The 19105-nt window shown below is 38.3% G+C and overlaps 1 protein-coding gene across 1 annotated transcript in view; it reads left to right on the top strand.

The window, feature by feature from the left end:
- Positions 1 to 19105, top strand: part of GCFC2 (GC-rich sequence DNA-binding factor 2) — an 881623-nt gene that overhangs the window by 781818 nt on the left and 80700 nt on the right. The window contains exons 15-16 of the mRNA XM_044062700.1: positions 5080 to 5146; positions 11341 to 11487. Coding sequence (XP_043918635.1) covers positions 5080 to 5146; positions 11341 to 11487 — 214 coding nt within the window. The remainder of the gene's footprint in view (positions 1 to 5079; positions 5147 to 11340; positions 11488 to 19105) is intronic.

Genomic DNA, 19105 nt, shown 5'->3' with positions numbered 1-19105 from the left:
TCAAAATATTTCACTTCCACAAGACTATCCGTATCTTCCATTTAATACCATGAATAATTCCCTGACCCTTCTCTTTGGCAAAAAAAATCTTGTTAAACTGACTATTTTAAATATTTACACTTGTTCTTGGAAGAGAAAACCCCCAAGCAGCATCACTTGTGCATCCCTATTGACTTCTAGCTTTTACAACCATTAGCAATTGTAAAAGACTTGCGCACTAAGTTTACAGACATGAGCTTATTGTCTTTGAGAAGTAGTCTCTCTCTGTCTCTCTCTTCTCATCTAAGGTTGCCACCCTGTTTGCACAGTTGTGTCTTGGGAAAAAATAACTGAAAAATGGCAAATGTCTTGAGATTTTAGGGTAGAAATATTTCCTAAATTTTCTTGGACAGCTCAGTGGTGCACCAGTAGCGTTGCCACCTCACAGCAAGAGGTTCTCCGGTTCAATTCTCAGCTGGGGTGCCTTCTGTGTGGAGTCTGCATGTCCTCCCTGCACTTGTGTGGGTTTTCTCCGGGTGCTCCGGTTTCCTCCCACATTACAAAGACATGCATCTGGAGTGTTTCTCTCTGGGCCTTCGCTGAAAATTGGCTTCGTTCCAAGTCGGACTTTCCCAGTAAACAAATGTTAAATAAAAATAAGTAATAGTTATGTAACACAGTTGTTTTGTATATCAAACACATTATTATTTAAAACAGCATAAACAATTCAAATGCTATTAGAGTAAGGTGTTATGTTGTCGAAAAACTGAAGTTCTGGACTTTGCATTGGTATGGATATGGTTTGTTCTGCAAAATCCCACGTTTCCACAAAAATGTCTCTTTGGACATTTGAAAAGGTGGCAACCCTACTTTTCATCAGCAGTCCATGAATGGTATCTTTGTTACTCCTAGTCCATAAAGTCCACTGAAAACTTCAGGGAAAAAGCTAAGATTAACCGAACCATGCTGTTACATTGAATGTTTAGGGTAGATTCACTTCAGTTGAAAAAAGGGAAGTCATGGCATGAGGCCTCACTGAGAGGTAATATGTTATTACTATCCTTCAGGGCAAATCACTCCTTTCTGCTTTTGGTAGTGGAGTCCTGGCTGTTAATTTCCTACAAGATCAAAGTTTTAAATTCAGTCAATATCCTTCAAAGCAAAGGTTACTTCTGTAACCAGAAAGTAACAGTCCAATTAAGATGTTTTAGCTTTTGATAGCACATAACTGTGTATGGAGCTCTAAGCCAGTTAATGTATGTCTGTGTGTCTGAATCAGTTTCACTTCAAATCTCTATTGTACCTTTCCTGTAAATGTGACTACATGTTTTGTGCAGTATTTTTCATGTTTCACTTCGTTGTATCTTTACTGAAAAACGAGTACATATGGTGCACAATTTTTGACATTTCACATCTTTGCTGCATCCTTGCATAAATGTAACTACACATAAACTTATCCATATGTCACAAAAATGCCCAGCACTTCAAAATATACTCCACTTCTACATTAGTAACAGTGACTTGAGATCAACCAACCCCTTTAGCTTGTTGCCAAATCCTACAATACTGCAGGCAACTCTCTCTACTCTAACTACATCTCCAAAATCTGGAAGTTGGTGCTCCATCAAGTCAATGAAATACGTAAGCTTGTTACATTCAAAACTGAACTCAGACAACATTTAAACAACAACTGGCTATGCTTTTGCTCCAAATCTGGTTAATTTCCAATAGTTTCCAATATAGTAACCTGCTTTAACAGTAGTCTTCCGCAAACATCACATATGAACAGATTACATAACCTATATGATGTACCTTCCTTCAAACAACTTCCTATCCCACATTTCTCTCTCTTTCTCTCTATACATGTGTGTGTGTGTGTGTGTGTGTGTGTGTGTGTGTGTGTGTGTGTGTATATATATATATATATATATATATATATATACATATTTACTTGCTCTCATTACTAAATCCTCATTTTATTCTCACGACTGACTGTCCTTCCTATCTTTACCATCCTCCTCTATATACCCTGTCGACCACCTTACACTTAGCTTAATACTGCCTCTCTCATCATTCACTCCTGCACCATTGGGTTACCAAAGACTACAATCTCCTTAAATTAGCAGTTTTCATAACTACTTCCTTTTTCATTATACTTGTTGAATTTACCAGTACTTGATCGAAAATTATAAGTGCTCATCAACTTTTTTTTGCATTATCACTTTTTGAGCCTCCTTGTACCTAGGTGATTCTACCTGAACTGAACATATGATGCATATTCTGTGTACATGAAAACTGCTCTGATTTATTTGTGTTTTGTGTATAATTTTCTTCTACATTGAGAAAAAAACCCGTAAACTGTAATTAGTGTTTATAACCTTGTAATTTTGTAATTTCCGTGCTGTCTATCTAATTTTTGTAACTTTGTATGTGGAGTATTTCTTCTCAGACCTTTGGTAAAAATTGGGCAAATGCCCAGTCAGACTTTCCAGGTCAATTAAAAACAAGCAAATAAATGATAAAATAAATAAAAAACAAGGAGGTGTCTGTACAGTATTTCACAATGGCATTCACTCTGGTGTAGCATATGAGAGCTAGTTGGATGCCAGGTTTGTGCTAATCAAAATGAAAAATAAAGACGCAGAGTGGAGGAAGGTTAGGTGGGACTGGTGAAGCCAGTGTGGCAGTTTTGGAAAGGAGGGAAGGATTCAAGAAGTAGTAGGAAAAGTATTAAGAACAATGGGAATATGACCGTCTACAGAGGAAGCTGATGGGAGATTCTTTGGAAGGGAAGGGGTTAGGCTGGTTAAAGATGTGATATGGTCAGGGTGAGAAAAGAAGAGCCGTGAGTAGATTAGGAAAGAATATAGGTGAAAGGAGATGGGGAATGAAGAAATACTCTAATTAGGAGTATACTGAAAAAATATTGAAGGGAAGAAGCAAATAGGAAGTAATTGAAAAGGCAGACAAAGCCCTTGGGGAATTGTTGAAAAGGGTAGAGACCCTGGAGAAATAATATAAAGGGGAGTGATAGAAGCAGTCTGAGAAAGGATGGTAGCTAAGTTAAAAAAAAAAAGAGAGGAAGAATGCAAGGGTGTGGAAGATGTAGATATAAGAGGTTTGTGGTAAATGTAAGACTGCAGCAAAAGTCTTTGACTAAACAGGAGATTGTTGCCCACTTGGTTCCATGATGCATCATCCTGGCTCAGCAAAGGTTGGGTCCCTGAAGAAGGTGTAATGCAGGTGGTGATTAAGTGGAGTAGATGGTGTTCATATGTAATACAAATGTGAGATTCTGATTAATTAGTGCATATAGTCAACATGCTGGTAGAAACCATTTTAAGGGACATAGAGTAAGGATCTGAGATGTTCTTGATAGCTAAGCAAAAATGTTTGGGGGTAGACTTTGAAGGTATTAGTCATGTTTTTCAGTCTACTGATTGAAGATTCATGCAGCTGAACATTAGGTGGAGGTTCTGAATGAGTGGGGAGTAATGTGATTATGCAAAATGCGAGTTGCCTGCCCTTATGGTGCAGTAGGCTGTAACTATGACTGCAACCCAGATGACTTGTGTTAATTTAGTGAAACAAGTGCAAGAGTAGTTGAGTGAGGGAGGATGGGGGGGTGACCAGGTTGCCCACCCTGGACAGAAGAATGTAGATCTAGATCACTTCTTGGGTGATACTTAGAGGGAACACTAGGTGCTGAATCCACAGAGAATGGGCCTACTGAGCACACACTGCCTAGTGATGTTTTGAACTAGCTAGGGATGATATCTGTGGTGGCACGCATACATCCTATGGTAAGTCATAATTGTTAAACTTAGTAGAGATGTCATAGGAAGTAGGAGCTACATGGAGTTGGAGGGAGGGAGTCCACTGGCTTAAATAGACAGCCCAGTTCTTTACCATCTAACTGTTACCTCTTCAGGGAATGAATGGGCTGATTAGGCCCTCCAGCCAGAGAACAAATTGGTCATAAGCTCTTGTCCAGACCAGAAGATGTCTGCCTCATAGTGAGAAAAAGGAACAAATAAGTCAGTGGGGCTAAGGAAGGGGAGCCATTGAGGAAGACCCACTGGATGGGAATAAGAAGAAAAACACAGAGCGAGAAAATTTGATTTTAATGGGAAAATTTCTCCAGATGGTGTGAGTGAAGTGGACAGTGAAGAAACTGAATAGAGTGGAAGATTATGTTAGAATATAATACACATGACCGAATAAAAGAAGGATATGCACGTAAGAGAAGTGGGTCGGTAAGTAGGTTGAGTGAGTGGAATTGGTGTAGTAGTATTTAGCAAGGTGGCATGTGTAGAAGAATTTTAGGTTTGGAAAGGGAAACAGCATATGTCTTTTTGTAGGAATGCAAAGTCTGCATTAATGGTTTACTGCCTCTTTCTGCAATTAGAATGCATTATTTTCTCTGTCTTTTGTGTGTGTGTGTGTGTGTGTGTGTGTGTGTGTGTGTGTGTGTGTGTGTATTTTCTCTGTTTTGTGAGTGTGTATGTATATATAATATATATATGTATGTATGCATATATATATATATATATATATATATATGTGTGTGTAGTTATATATGGGTATGTAACTACACACAACATGGGTGGTTCAGATTTGCATGGCTCAGTATTTAGTTCTGACATTCCAGTTAGTGTCTGTATTGAGTTTGCTTGCTCTTCCTGTGTCCATGTAGTATTTTTGTGTTGCTGGATCGGTTGCACTATTTCTTGTCCATTTATCGTATCCATTGTATTGTATACCATTGTGGCCTTGTTTGTAACTGAAAAGGACCCAGAGATCAGGCCACTTATCCCATTAATAGATGGTAAAGAAAGACAAAGAGGTACATTAATACCAATAATAGAAAAAATGTAATGTTAAAATAGTGTTTTGTTCAATTTTTGTTTGTAACGTAAATTTAAAAAAAACAGCTGTTTACATTTCAGAATCATAAGGTCAAGGCAGTTGTCTTAATTCTAAACATGACATATGGTTTTCATTTTGATTTTGATTTCTAGTTTATGCAAGTTACTATGGTTTGTTTCTTTAGAGCAGCTGTAGTCCTGTTGAAGTAACCATGTTTTGTTTTTGTTTTAGTCACTTGGTAGACAGAATGTCACCACAGTCTAAGTTCCAAGACAGACAGTTATGGGCAGCTGTAAAGGTAAGAAACAGGTTCTACAGCTTCTGCTTGCTCCTACATTTTTGATAAAAAAGGGTAGAGGTAGCCACTCATGATATATTTATATTGTTTTTTTTCTTAAAGCATCTTACTTGGAGAGACCTGCTGCAGTTAATGGGTCCATTAATTCTCTTTCATGGTGTCATGTCAGTGGGTACTTTATTTTCAGATTCTGTGCTCCTATACCTGATGTATGTGTAGCTTCCACCCCATGTCAGGGCAACCCTGTGTCACTTATGAGGGTCATGCTCAACACAAACTTCCCTTATTCTAGCTGATCATTTAGTTCAGCTCTCATCCTAATCTGCCTCATTGGAAAGGTGCATTGTATTTGAGTACACATGATATCTCTTATTTAATTTCAGGCAAAATAACTGTTGCCATGGGTAAAATTAAAAGCTCAACAATCCTGAGCATATCTAAACAATCCTACCTTGGTTTGTGAGCGATAGTGAGCGATATAAAGGAATTATAGCTTTTGTCTGGCTTGCAGAACTTGCATGGAAGGAACAACTTTACTGTACTTACTTTAGTATTTAGTTGTATATTGCTTGTGTGATTTTTTTTCTCATAGAAGTTGATTTAAGCTCCGTTTGAATTCTGTGGTAACTGATTTTGATTATTCTTTTCTTTTACAGTATTGTATTCGTTTGAAGCTGAATAGGGATTCCTTAAATGAGTATGCAATTAATGATCTGCTAATGCACAAATATCTTGTACAGTATAATAAATGCTATTCTTATTTAAAGGTAACAGCTGATAACACTGATGATCTGTGTTCCTCATGTCAAAAATTGGATGATTTGTTTACCATTGTTAGAAGTAAATCTAGACTGGATGATGATGATTGCACTTGTGCAATTAACACAGCTTGGAGAACTGTTGTTTCATATATTAATGACTGGACTGGTGAGATAAATAATGTTAAGCAAAGAACAAATAGAACACATTTAGAAAATGGATCTGTTGTCTGCAAAGATCATTCTGGTGCAAATATTAAGCAATCTGAAGAACTGGTTTGTTTAGAAGGAAACAAAAAAAGAAAGGAAGATGTTCACAACATATAACAAGGAAGAAAAGGAAACTGATTAATGAGTTTAAAGGAAAGAGGTTTACATACTAAAAAGGACACTTCTTTGTTATGTAACACACAGGTTACAAGGAATGATAATATATTTTTCAGTAAACCTTCAGTCTACAGAAAAAGGCATAATTTTTCCAAAAGGGAAGGTAGAAAAAAGAGGCAATGAGCAGGTGAAAAGGAAGAAATCAAAATTGAACATGGAAGGATTGAAGAACATTACAGTAAGAAAAAAGAAGAGAAAGACACATGTTGACTGCATGGCTCAAGCTGTGGATTTACAATACCAGCTGGATGAGAATTTAATACACAATGGAAACAGTGGAATGAGTAAGACTAACAGTGATAAGGTCTTTTGTTCGTAACAATTGATAGAGCAGATATTACTGTATTAGAAGCTGAAGATTCTTCAGAGCTGGCCAGCAAAGATATTCTTGTAATTGGAGATTCAATTATTAGAGGAACTGATACTTATATTTGCAGAGAAGATAATGAACATTGAATAGTGTTATGCTTGCCAGGAGCAAAAATAGAAGATGTGAGACAAGCCTTGGGATACCTTAATGTAAGGAAGTATGGATCCGTTTTGATTCACGTCGGTACAAATTATGTCATCAATAAGGATTCTCTGACTATTAGTAGGGAACTGACAGCCCTCTTAGACAGTATAGCTTGTACTGGTGTTAGGACGTATTTTTCACAAATCACCTATAGAAAGGATAGTAGGTCACTGTGCATGAAAATATTTTTGGAGAAAATACCTACATGGAAAAAATGTCATGTTTTAAAAAATGGAAATGTGTGGCGCATCCAAGCCTAGTGCTGGGCACACGTGTTCAGACAGGATGGTGTGCAAGTTTTTTTATTGTAAAATTTGCTATGTTCCCAAAAGATTGATGTTATTGTTTTTGAAACATTGTTAAACAATGACTGGAAACTAGTTCTTTCAGGGTATAAATGTTTTTACTGTAACAGATATTCTAACAAAAAATCAGGTGGAAGTGTTATGGTAGGGATTAAAGATACTTGTGAGACCTGTGATTATTACATGTTCAGTGATAACACCAATACTGTAGACTGTGTAATCGTGACAGTAAAAACAACCCTGGAACATATAACAATTGTTGTGTATAGACCACCAAAGTCAAGTGCACCTGACCTAGAGGAATTCATACATTTCTTGCATGTAACACAGGAGGGAAGAATAATAATAGCTAGCAACTTAAATTTACCAGAAACAGACTGGAATAGTATTGACAACATATATTCAGGAACAACAATTGCTTCTTGTTGTAAAAAAAAAAAACTACCAGGGGACGGAACATACTAGACATTGTTTGTGTTCCTAAAGAAATTACTGTAACTTCAAGTCAAGTTTAACCACCAGTGATCATTTGGTTATAAAGGTTAATTTGTTGCTAGATAATTCTGCCAAACTGAAATCTAAACCAATGCACAGAAGGTTAATTACAGATTATATGGAAGCAAAACATTCACTGTAAAACTAACTGGAGTGAGGTGTTCAGTGGAAAAACTGCAGATGGAATGTGGAAAATTTTGAAAGAGAAATTGTTTGACTACAAAAAAATCCAAAAATGTTTAGCATCAGGATCTAGGCATACAACATCAAGGGTATATATTTCCATAAGAACAAGATATCTGATTAAAGGGAGAGACAAAAAGTATAAGAAATGAAGAGAGGTCAATCTACAACTTTTAAAACTAGACAAACAAATTAACCATAGTGTGAGAAAAGATCAAGAAAAATTGAGCATAATAGGAAACCTTTTTATAGCTACATAAGTTTGGAAAGAGTAAAGACACAAACTGATAAACTGTGTGCAGATTCTAAAATGTATTCCTAGACACAACAGGTAATAGATATATTTTCAAAATCTTATGCAGAACAGTTTGGCTCCACAAAAGGGGTGATAAGTTGTCCTAGTGACACCCGCCCCTACCCAAAACAAATTAGATTATATTGAAAAAGAACTGCGCAAACTGGATCCAAACAAAGCACATGGAGGAGATGGAATTAGTAACAATGACCTGAGAACACTTCAGTAAGAACTTACATTACCATATTATCTATTATTCACTAGGTCATATAAATATGGGGAGATTCCTCAAGACTGGAGACATGCGCTTATTAAACCTGTCTTTAAGTGAAAGAGGAGTGGGACAAACCCAGAGTCATATAGACCCTTAAGTTTACTTTCATGTTGAGGAAAACTAATAGAGAAGGTAATATTGGCTAGGATAAGTTATTGTCAGAACTAGATAGGTTGGGACTTGAAATCATATATCAGCTTGCATATGTTGAAAATAGACATATTACCACCTGTAACATGGCATTCTACAACAATGTAATAACAGCCATAAATGAAAAATTGTGCTGTGGTGTAATTTTTATAGATTTAACTTCAGCATTTGACAGGGTCTTATACAAAACACTTCTCAATAAATCAGTACAACTAGGTATTGATGTAATCTTGATAAGACGCATAGCTGCATGGCTTACAAATAGGAAATGACAAGTATACAGCAACTGGAAAGGTGAAATTCTTGGTTACAGTCAGGGTGTTCCACGGGGCTCTGTCCTAGGTCCTTACTTGTTTAGATTGTATCTTTCAGACCTAACTTTTTAATCTGAGGTGTTCTACAGTCAATATGCAGACAACCTGAAATTGAGTAAACTGATTGCATGTGTTACAGATAAAGCATGTATGCAAAATAACTAAACTAAACCATTTGGGCACAGGAGAATAATATGCTGGTAAATACATCAAACACTAAGCATATGAGATTTGGGAGACATAATGAAAGGTGAATACTTAGTACAGTACATAGTGATTGAAACTGTAGACTCAGTTAAGGAGCTGGGTATATGGGTAGATTCAGCTATGAGTTTTTCTGATCATGTCAACCATCTGGTTAATGATAGGTATAGAACTATAGGTTGTATAAAAAGATTTATAAGGTCTAGGAAATCAAAAATGATGAAATCATTGTTTGTTAGTTACACCAGACCTAAACCTGACTTTGAAATAACAGTATGGAAACCCTATAAGAAAACAAGCATGAGTAAATTGGAAAGAGTACAGCAGAAATTTACCAAGGGCAACCGTGGATGTGAAAATTTAAGTTATGAAAGGGTCTCTATCAGGATGTCGAACATTGAAAAGAGAGAAAACGCTATTACATCAAACCTCGATAACCGAAACCACAGAATGTCAAATGGCCTGAACAGCGATTTTTTTTTTTCCCAGGGAAAAGAAAAATCACTGGACCATTGCTGGGACTTTGCCATTTCCTCCACTGTGGTGTGATTTCACAGTTGGTATATTTAAGTAGGGTGGATGTGGTCCTTGGGAAAAAAATCATTGTTCCGTATGTTCGACATTGTGTGGTTTCGGTTATTAGGAGTCAGTGTAAGACCGTTCGCCCTTTTCAACTTTTGACTCTGCAGTATAGACCCTTATGAAAGACTTAAATATCTGAACTTGTTCAGTGTCTCTTACAGATATCTAAGAGGAGATCCTATTCAGGTATATGGGGCATTTAGAGACAGCTACATCTGGGAATGTTTAGGGTTATCAAAAAGTACTAGAGAATGACAACCTATGTAGAAGATTCTATAGGAATAAGAAGTGTACTAATTGGTTCTCTGACGGAGTAGCTGGTGCATGGAATAGACTACCAAATTACGTTAAAGCAAATGCTTGCTTAGATATTTTTAAGAACATCCTGGACACTTATTATGGGAACAAGTATTTTGGTATATTGGTGAGCTAGAAGGGCATTAATGCCCATGCTTGAAAAATGTGTATGTATTTGTATGTATGTAACAAGTTCCTTGGGGTTTCCTACACAGAGGAAAGCATTGCCTGACTAAAAGCCAGTCAGTCATATTAAATAAAATGTTAGCACGTATACATAAACGTGACCTATGGTGACAGACTCCAGTGGTATCTTTTCATAGGGAGAGAGGGATATATCATACCTAAGCAGTTTTAGTCTCATCAGCCTGAGTGTGGTGTCCTACGCAAAATCATGAAGAGAGCCACAGTGGTGCTTTTCAACAGCAACAGAGGGGATCCTCTTCCATAGCACAAAGCTACCTCTAGTTTTGCCTCATGTTTTTGGTCTGTTTTTTGTAAAAAATTTGTGTTTCTCTGGCAAATCATTCAGGTTTGCAATCACTAAATAATGACAGACGTTTGAGTTTCAGATCACACATGCTAATGCAAAACCTGCTACTCTACCACCTTTTTAAGTATATGACCAATATTTTAAGATCTGTGCCTCATTTTTTGTCTTTTGCACTTCATTATGCTTTGATTTTGTCCCTGATTCTTGCACTTGTACATTTGTTAATGGGAGATCTTGACTTTTGAATCTTGTAGCAGTCTTTGAAGAGGTAACAATAGCACTTGAAGAAAGGTTGACAGTGTATAATGCTTACCTTGACCTTCCTAAAGTATTCTCTGCTATCCCACATTTGGAAATAATTGATTGATTAACATAAAATAAATTAAGGAGGTTCCTCGTGTATCTTAACAGGGGTTACCAGTGGTGTCCTACATTGCTTTGTATTAGGGACACTTCTTATTGGGAATATTCTTAGACATATAAGTGGGCGATGAATTAACAGAATGTTGATGATATTAAACTGAGTAGCATAATTACCTCAATAAAAGAAGCTGAAATCATTTTCAGCATTGCTGTTTGTCATCTATTTATATATACTCACTCAAAAATAAAATATATATGTATGTATGTTCTGAGATACATGTATTTCATAAAATGGAGTGTTTTAAGCTTAGAACAACAGCAGTAATATAAGTTGCCTTGAGACAGCGACTTATATCAGGGTGTAGACTCCAGTTTTCTCAGGCTGGGCTCTCTATAAGAATGGGGCGGATGATTTGATGTAGAGTGCATGAAATGCATTCCCAATCTTTGGATTTTTAGTTACCCTGATTCCTTAGAGGCCTGGGCAGTTGTCATAAGGGAAGTGCATACAGGATTGTATTGTCAAATGCAGTAGAATGATTTGCTGAGTCTCCCAATTTAATGAGTTGTTTTCTTAAAGCTTCTAGGCAACATCATCCAGTGGGATGGTCTCATACCAAAACAACCTCTCCAGGAATTAGGTTTGGATAAGCTACTTAACCGTTACATTGTAATCACTCTCCTAAACATGCCACCTGGGACTGATAATGTGCAGAAATGCAGAAAGGTAAGCAAAACATAACAGCAATTTATATTCCTTAAAAGTGCCCTGAATGCTTTAGGCTAGACTCCTTTATAAATAGAGATATCCTCCACTGATATTCCCCTGATAAGACATTTAGCCCATAGGGGTTTATGTGCATGGGCACTCAAATGCAATAAATTAGCAAAGTTTATTTTTTAACTCTGCTATGTAGTTTGAATATGGAGTCATAGCAGTTATGTCCAGAGCATGCTTGTGTTGCATACGCATGTCATGTTTTCAGACTGTGTGTTTGATTACAGCAGCCTTTAACCACCTGTCCTTGTACAGAGAATGGACAGTCTGCATTGTTTAGTCTAGGTCATGTTGTGGATGGTCAGTACAGTGACTGATGTGCGGAGTACTAGTGGTTTCACAAATGTATATTGTATGGCATTTTGTAATAAAATACTGCATGGGATGAGATATACTGAAAAACTGTACAGAAATCACTTGATTTACATGGACACTTTTATTAGCATTGAAAATTGTTGCTGCAAGCCCTAAAGGCACTTGACTTAATCAACAACACTCTCATTTTTTTATTATTATTATTTTATTTTATTTTATTTTTTTACAAAGCAAAATGTAAATTAGATAGTACTTTAATTTGAATTTAGGGTGGAACTTCTCAGCCTTTTGGCTAAAAATCAAGTATAATACACTAGAAATATTTAGGTACTATGAATGCTATTACATAGCATACACATCGATTACAGTATTTATAATGGAGATGAGTGATGCTGTTTTCCACCTCAGCATGCAGATGTGGAAACATCTGTGTTATAGTTAGTGTGTTTCATGTCCAACATCCTTGTGCTTGTAATAATGCATCTTTAGTAGTGCAAATGTATTAAGGAAGCTGCTGGTTTAGCCTAGATAACTTTACTCTTAATCATCAAATTCACTAATATAATAAAGTGCTAGGTTAGCTCTTATAGCATTTCCGTACTTCTGTGAACATTACTTTCTATACCTTGCTTCTGTTAGGCATTCATCTCTGATTTGTAGAACATGGATGGTGCTACTTTAGTCATGCATGCTTGCACATCTGCACTGTTGGTTTGGGAATATTTCTGAAGAAAATATTGTTTTTTGATGGGATTAACTTGTCACAATTGAGAAGATTTCTGTGTTTGTTGTACTCACGAGTTATTATTCATAGTTTACATCAGTAAATGAGTCGGTTAAGGCAAGTACAGTCTTATATACTGAAATGTGGCATTAGGATCCACAACCCAAGTACTGCTCCCCAAGCCAAGCAAAAGCTAGTAACAGGCACAGGGGAGGGCTTGGCGTTAGAACCAGTTACTGAATTACTTGTAGCAGTATGTTAACATAAGCTGATATGATTAGAAGATGTTGTAAAAGAAATGCTTGGGAATAACTAGCTTGAAGGCAGGCTCTTCATGTGTGCTGTTGACTCGCATTTTGAAATGAAGGTGTTAGGATTAGTTTTAAGATCATGTTCAATGTGATGAAATGTAATGCAGAGTCTAGATTCCATTTCACCCTTTTCCAAAAAGTTTGCTGCTGGTTAGAGGCGTACTCCTGTTTTCACATTAACAGTGATTTTATGTGAAAATACAGTGTAAGGAAAGAAAATGCTTCACAGCTAATATTTTCAGTTTTAACGGTATGCTGTTGTGTGAAGGGCATTCCTCCCTGACATGTAGTGGTGAAAACGTCATGTCTTGGTTTCTGCAGTGCGGGTAGAGTTAAATTGTATTGCGTCATTTGTTCTGTATGTGCCCACTCCCCCTTTATATGTACTTTATCAGAAGAAAAAGAGGAAGTTAGTATGTCGTCGCTTGCTTAGTTAATTGTGTGTGTGTGTGTGTGTGTGTGTGTGTGTGTGTGTGTGTGTGTGTGTGTGTGTGTGTGTGTATATATATATATATATATATATATATATATATATATTCCTCTACACTTGTGTTTGGTGCTATTGAGCCACAAAGGAAGTGCATGTAAGACAGTTTGGACATTCGGGTGGCATTAATATTTAAGGAGTACAACTGTATTCCTTAAATATTTGTGTTGCGTAGGTGCCTGGTCATTTGATTTCTTTTAATTAACAACTGGAATGCCCACGGAGATGCCGTACTAAAAGGATACAAGGCCTAAACAACATGTCCTAAATGGACCAACTCAAAGCCTTGTCACTGTACTCTGTATCCTATAGACCACTGACAGGTGAATTTTGTCTAGCATACAAGGCATCCTCCGACCCATTATTGATGGATTTACTTACATTTGCGAGTCCAATGGCATCAGAAGTACTTGGTCTAGGGATTTAAACGTTTTCTGCAACCTTAACAGAATGGTGTTTCTTGCAGAATATAGTGCTACAAGAAAAACCTAGCCAAGCTAGTAATAAGAGGCACACGGGATATGTAATAATACCCTAAGAACATCAACTCTTTCAGCTACATGGCTTCTGAAAGTCCATGACTTTTTACTTTTTTCTTTTAAGTATTTGTGGATACATTCAGGCCAATAAAGCCTGAATGGACATTATTTCCCACCTATGCACTTGGTTATTGAAGCTATGGGCCTGGTGCTGCATAACTTCACTTCCCTTGCCCCATACACTTTATCAATCCAGCTGTAAATATGATTGTCATATCATGATCTGAGACGAAAACACGTGCTGTCTTTAATTCATGAGGAGGATCATGATGTTGATAGGTGTCAACACTTAACAATGCCTCTGTGTCTCAGTGTGATACAACTGAAGACAAACCTGAGGTCTGTATTGCATTGCCAGTAAAGGAAGCAGTCCTTGGTAGGGACTGACTAGAGTTATCCAAGGATCCCAGGCAGTAGTGCAAAAAGCAGAAGGTAAAGGTCGAAAAATCCAAGCCTAAATCCTTTAGTTGTTTCTCTTCTTCCAAGACCACAGTTTTGGTAATGACCTCTACTTTCTCACCTTGGCTTTCATATCCTAACAAAACAGCATTACCCACACCCTTTTTGCAGATATTCACTGGACTGAATGGGACAGCATCTACTTGGTATAGAGTGTTGTATGCAAGACCCAACATTCAACCAGTTTCTCAACGTGCTTGCCTTGACTTATAAAAAATCCCCACTAGTGAATGAGGATTGGCATCTTGAGGCTATGCTTCTGAGTTTGAACGTGGTTTTGGGGTATCATGTCAACTGATCTACGCTGAGTAGTTGACCAGTCACCAGTGGTGGTGAAGTTGGTCCCCACAAGCCATTCCGCACCATCTGGACTGTCAGACTACTCCATCCCTGCCTTAAACTTTAAACACCTATTTACTCCATAGTGCGAGATGGCTGAACAGGTATGTAAGAACATCTTGCACTTCTCTTGCTGTAAGGATTAGGCCCAAGGTTAGCTTCTCATACTGTGCATCATGTCAGCTCTGTATTGTATTTGGAATGGGTCAAATGTACAGCTTCAGTTTCTTCTCATGTGTCTCAAGTTAGATGCAGGAGTGGATATAGAGAACATGGTTATAGATGTCTGATTCCTATTTTGACTCCTTAACCTTGGTGCAGCCTGAAGAAACTGAAGTTTTTGTTTTAGAAATTGTTTGAAATGATGATTCTTCTTTCTCTACCAGTTTTCTTACTGAAGACCCTTCTTTTGCATGTGGATTTAGGCTGATTTTTTCTTTAAGTTTATTCACTTAAAGAAAAGCAAGTACACTAATTTGAAGACTCTCTTCAGTCACAACAACCTGAGACAGTTAAAATAATGCAGCAGCTTACAACTCGTAAACATGCATAATGTAATCACATTGATCCAGGCACACCCTTATATACAAAAAGCTTTAAAGCCATTGATAAAGACACATTGCATTGGACAACTTTCCCATTCCCTTCTTCCAGTAAGTGGCTTTGTGCTTTCTAGTGTAGATTGAGATACAGTCCTAAGTTGTTTTCCCACTAAAGCTTGTTGATCAGTTTGATTTTTTTCTTCTTGAAGACACACTTCTTGGTTGTCTGTAACAGTAAATAATAATAATAAAAACAACAAAAATATCCATTTCTTACCCAAGTAAGCCACTAGACAAACAGAGCTGTTTTTTGACCGTGCACCCTAATGCAGACACCTGTATGATTTCTGTAGGTTTCATAAGCTTCTGCTGAATGTAGGTCTCAGGAACTATGGCACTTGATCAGTATCCAAGACTATTAAAATGTTTAGTAAAGAAAGGCATTATTCTCCCACCTTTAGCCTCAACTGTGTCTGTCTCATATGTCTGTCTGGCTAAGTAGTCTTTGGTCAGCTGTCTTTTCTCTCTGCCTAATATGAATGGAAATTTTTTTAAATGCATTTATTAAATCATCGCAAGAGTTAGGCACACATTAATAGAAAATAAACCATATTAACATTTGTCATATTCAAACATTATGCATTGTAAAATGTTCTTTAACAGTTATTCACTCCAGCATTACATATATTCAGCAGTTCCTGTTGTCCCTTAAACTTTGCTTCTCCTCCTCCTAAACATTATTCTGCATGTATTGTTCCCACAAATTCTGTTTATTTGTATAAAATCAACTCCCTCCAATTTCTAAAGATATCCCACATCCTGTTCTCTTATCCTCAGGGTGAAATATATACAATACAATATCCAGAACTTAATTTATGTTGGGGATAGATTTTAATTTCCATTTTCTAGCAATTGGTTTTTTGGTATCCAGCCTTTCCTACCTAATCCTATTCCTGAGGGTAGCCATATTCAAAATGCTCACTTTGCAAGAACTCTTTTTCCTCAAGGAGCACTCACAGTGACCTTAAACTTGAAGGAAGCCTATCTTCACATCTCTGTAAACAAAAGTGTCAGAAGGTACCCAAGATTTGCATCAAGGAGAGAGCATTATCATTTTACCACCTAGGCTTCTGGGCTCTCCACTGCACCCAGAGTATTTACAGAACGTATGGCTCCGGTGATAGCCTTTTGCATGGCAAAGGGCATTCAGATCTACCCCTACCTAGAAGATAGACTAATATTAGCAGAGTCCCGAGTCCTTCCAGGATGCGTTTAATGTCCTGAATGCTTCAAGGACATAAGCCTGATGGTCAACAGGTAAAAGTTCTCCCTGACTCCCTCACAGTGAGCAGCTTTTCTAGGAGCCCATCTGGACTGGGCTCTTCTTAGTACATGGCCTTCCTCCTTCAGGACAAACTGAAGATGTTGAACAAATATTTCACCAGCTCATTCCAAAAGGAAAAGAGTACTGTCCGGCAATATGTAAGACACCTAGGATATGTGGCAGCTTGCATTGAGATGACACTCTTAGTGGACCTGCACATGAGAACTTCACTGGTACTTTAAAAAAAAAAAAAAAAAAAGGAAAGCATCTGTAGTGACCTGAGGATGAGGAAGAACAAATGGTTGACCCGCTAGGACTGGAGGAGACAACAGCCACCAGATAATATGTTGACGGCAGACATTGATTAAAATTATCGGAAAGTCCATGTGGTGAGAGAGAGCTGACCACTGAATGGACAGGCTCCACTGAAGAACTCACATATAAAACTTGGTCAAAGGGACCAGGCAAATGGATGTGGCTGCCAGACCAGGTAGCCAAAGAATTGGGAGAGCAAGGGGATGCTGATCCATCAGGACCAGGGAAAATTGTAGTTAGAGTAGCTAACCTGGAGGGAGGAAGTTTGGCAGTTTGGTCGACTGACTCCAGATGACAACCTATGAACTCCATCACCTGAACTGCATCTAAGTTGGACTTGCTTTAGTTAACTGTAATACCCAAGGATAAACACAGCTATATTAAGTATGCTCTAACTTTGATTAAGGATGTCTTTATGCAAGCTGTCAGAAGCCAGTCGTCTAGGTATGGAACGACATGGAATCCCTGCAGCCTGAACCAGTCTGACACCACTGCCAAGCAGTTGGTGAGCACTGGATGGGCTGTGGTGAGACCAAAAGGCTGTGCTTTAAACTGATAATGAGTGGCCCTCAGCAGAAAGAAGAACCTCCTTGAGTGCCTGGCTGTCTTTATGTGATAGTAGGCATCCTTCAGGTCCACTGAGCACATCCAGTCATCCTTCCTCAACAAATGCTTAATGGACTTGCACAGTGACCATCTGAAACTTGGTCTGCTTGGCATACTGATTTAAATTGCTGAGATCCAGGATTGCCTGACGTCCTTGTTCTTCTTTGGTACTAAAAAGATCTCGTGTAAATCCCATATTCTCTCTGGTCTGGTAGGACCTCTAGGATGACTCATTTGAGAAGCAGCTTCTTTATCTCTGCTACTTCCTGTCTTCTTTACCTGGTTGGGATATTAGAAAGTAATTTTTTTCTGTCTTTGGGACAAATAAAAAGGAAGTTGTAAAACTTCTGGATATGGCTATCATCACCCATGCATCTGAAGTGATGGCTTCCCAAGCTTCAGGGTGGGGAGACACACACTCCCTCCACCGACTACCTCCAGAGAGTGGTAGTCATGCAGCCCTTCAGGGGCAAATAAGAGGCTTCCTGTAAAAAGGTCCACAGTAGCCCTGTTTCTGCAAACTGCCTCTGCAACGTCCATTAAAATTCCTCCGCCCAGGGGAACCGTCAGCAGGGGTATCTCAGAAAGACTGCTGCAACTTTGGAAAGAAGAGCTGTTCTCTCCTTTCTGGTTCCTGCAAAAGGACCTTTAAGGCATGGAGAAATGAACCCCAACAGCAGACAGCATCTTTCCATCCTGTTTGCTCTTGTTGAGAATTTATTTGACCTTTGAACCAAAAGAGAGGATCCATCATACATGACATTGATAAAGGCTGCCTTAAAACAGTCTGCAAAATTGCACAAGCATGTCCAGACACTGCAGTGCATGGTTATACCAGTGCCTGCAGCTGGGATATTGGAAAAGTGTCTTACGAGTATGTTGGTTATAGACTGCATTGTGGACAGTGGTGCTTCCAGATTCTTCTGAGCATCTGGAGGCTGCTGGGCTGTTACCAACTTTGCCACTTCTTAGATCAAGTCCCATTGAAGTCTAGCCATATTGACTAAGTAATTCAGCGCCCATAAGGCAAAGATGGCTGAAACACAGGTGCACTTTCCTAGATGGCCCAATGCTTGAGACTCCCTTTGGGGGGATGGATTGTAGAACTCCTCTGAGATGTCCTTCTTTGTAGCTGCAGCAGTCACAATAGCATCCACTGCTGGATGCCTAGGTGGGACATAATCTTATCTAGTATTCTGGCTTCACCATATCTGGTTCCCTTCAAGCCCTCCAGGACACTAGGTCGAAGAAGGCATCCAGAGGGTGAACCACCCAAGACATGGCTGGCCCATACCAAAGACCTTAAGAATTAACCAACTACTCTGGGGAGTAGTGCTTCAGTGGTCCACTCCATCTTATTTCATCAATTCAAATCAGTCCACAAAAGAGGCATCCTCATGGGGGGACCTAGGGGCCCCTACACTTGATCAGAGTCAGTATCCCCTGTAAGTGACTCATCTGGTGCATCTAAATGCTTCCTCTTGCATTTGCTCTTAGTGTGAACCTCTTGGGGGATGGGAGCCAGAATGGAACACTGAAGAAACAGGGGGGTCCCCATATCAGGTGGAGTCTTGAGGCCTGGAAGCCTGAGCTTTCTGTGAGCAAA

This window comes from Protopterus annectens, chromosome 2.part1 (assembly GCF_019279795.1).
Source record: "Protopterus annectens isolate FY-2018-M chromosome 2.part1, PAN1.0, whole genome shotgun sequence".
Classification (NCBI taxonomy): Eukaryota; Metazoa; Chordata; order Ceratodontiformes; family Protopteridae; genus Protopterus; species Protopterus annectens.
This window is presented reverse-complemented; position numbering and strand designations above follow the sequence as displayed.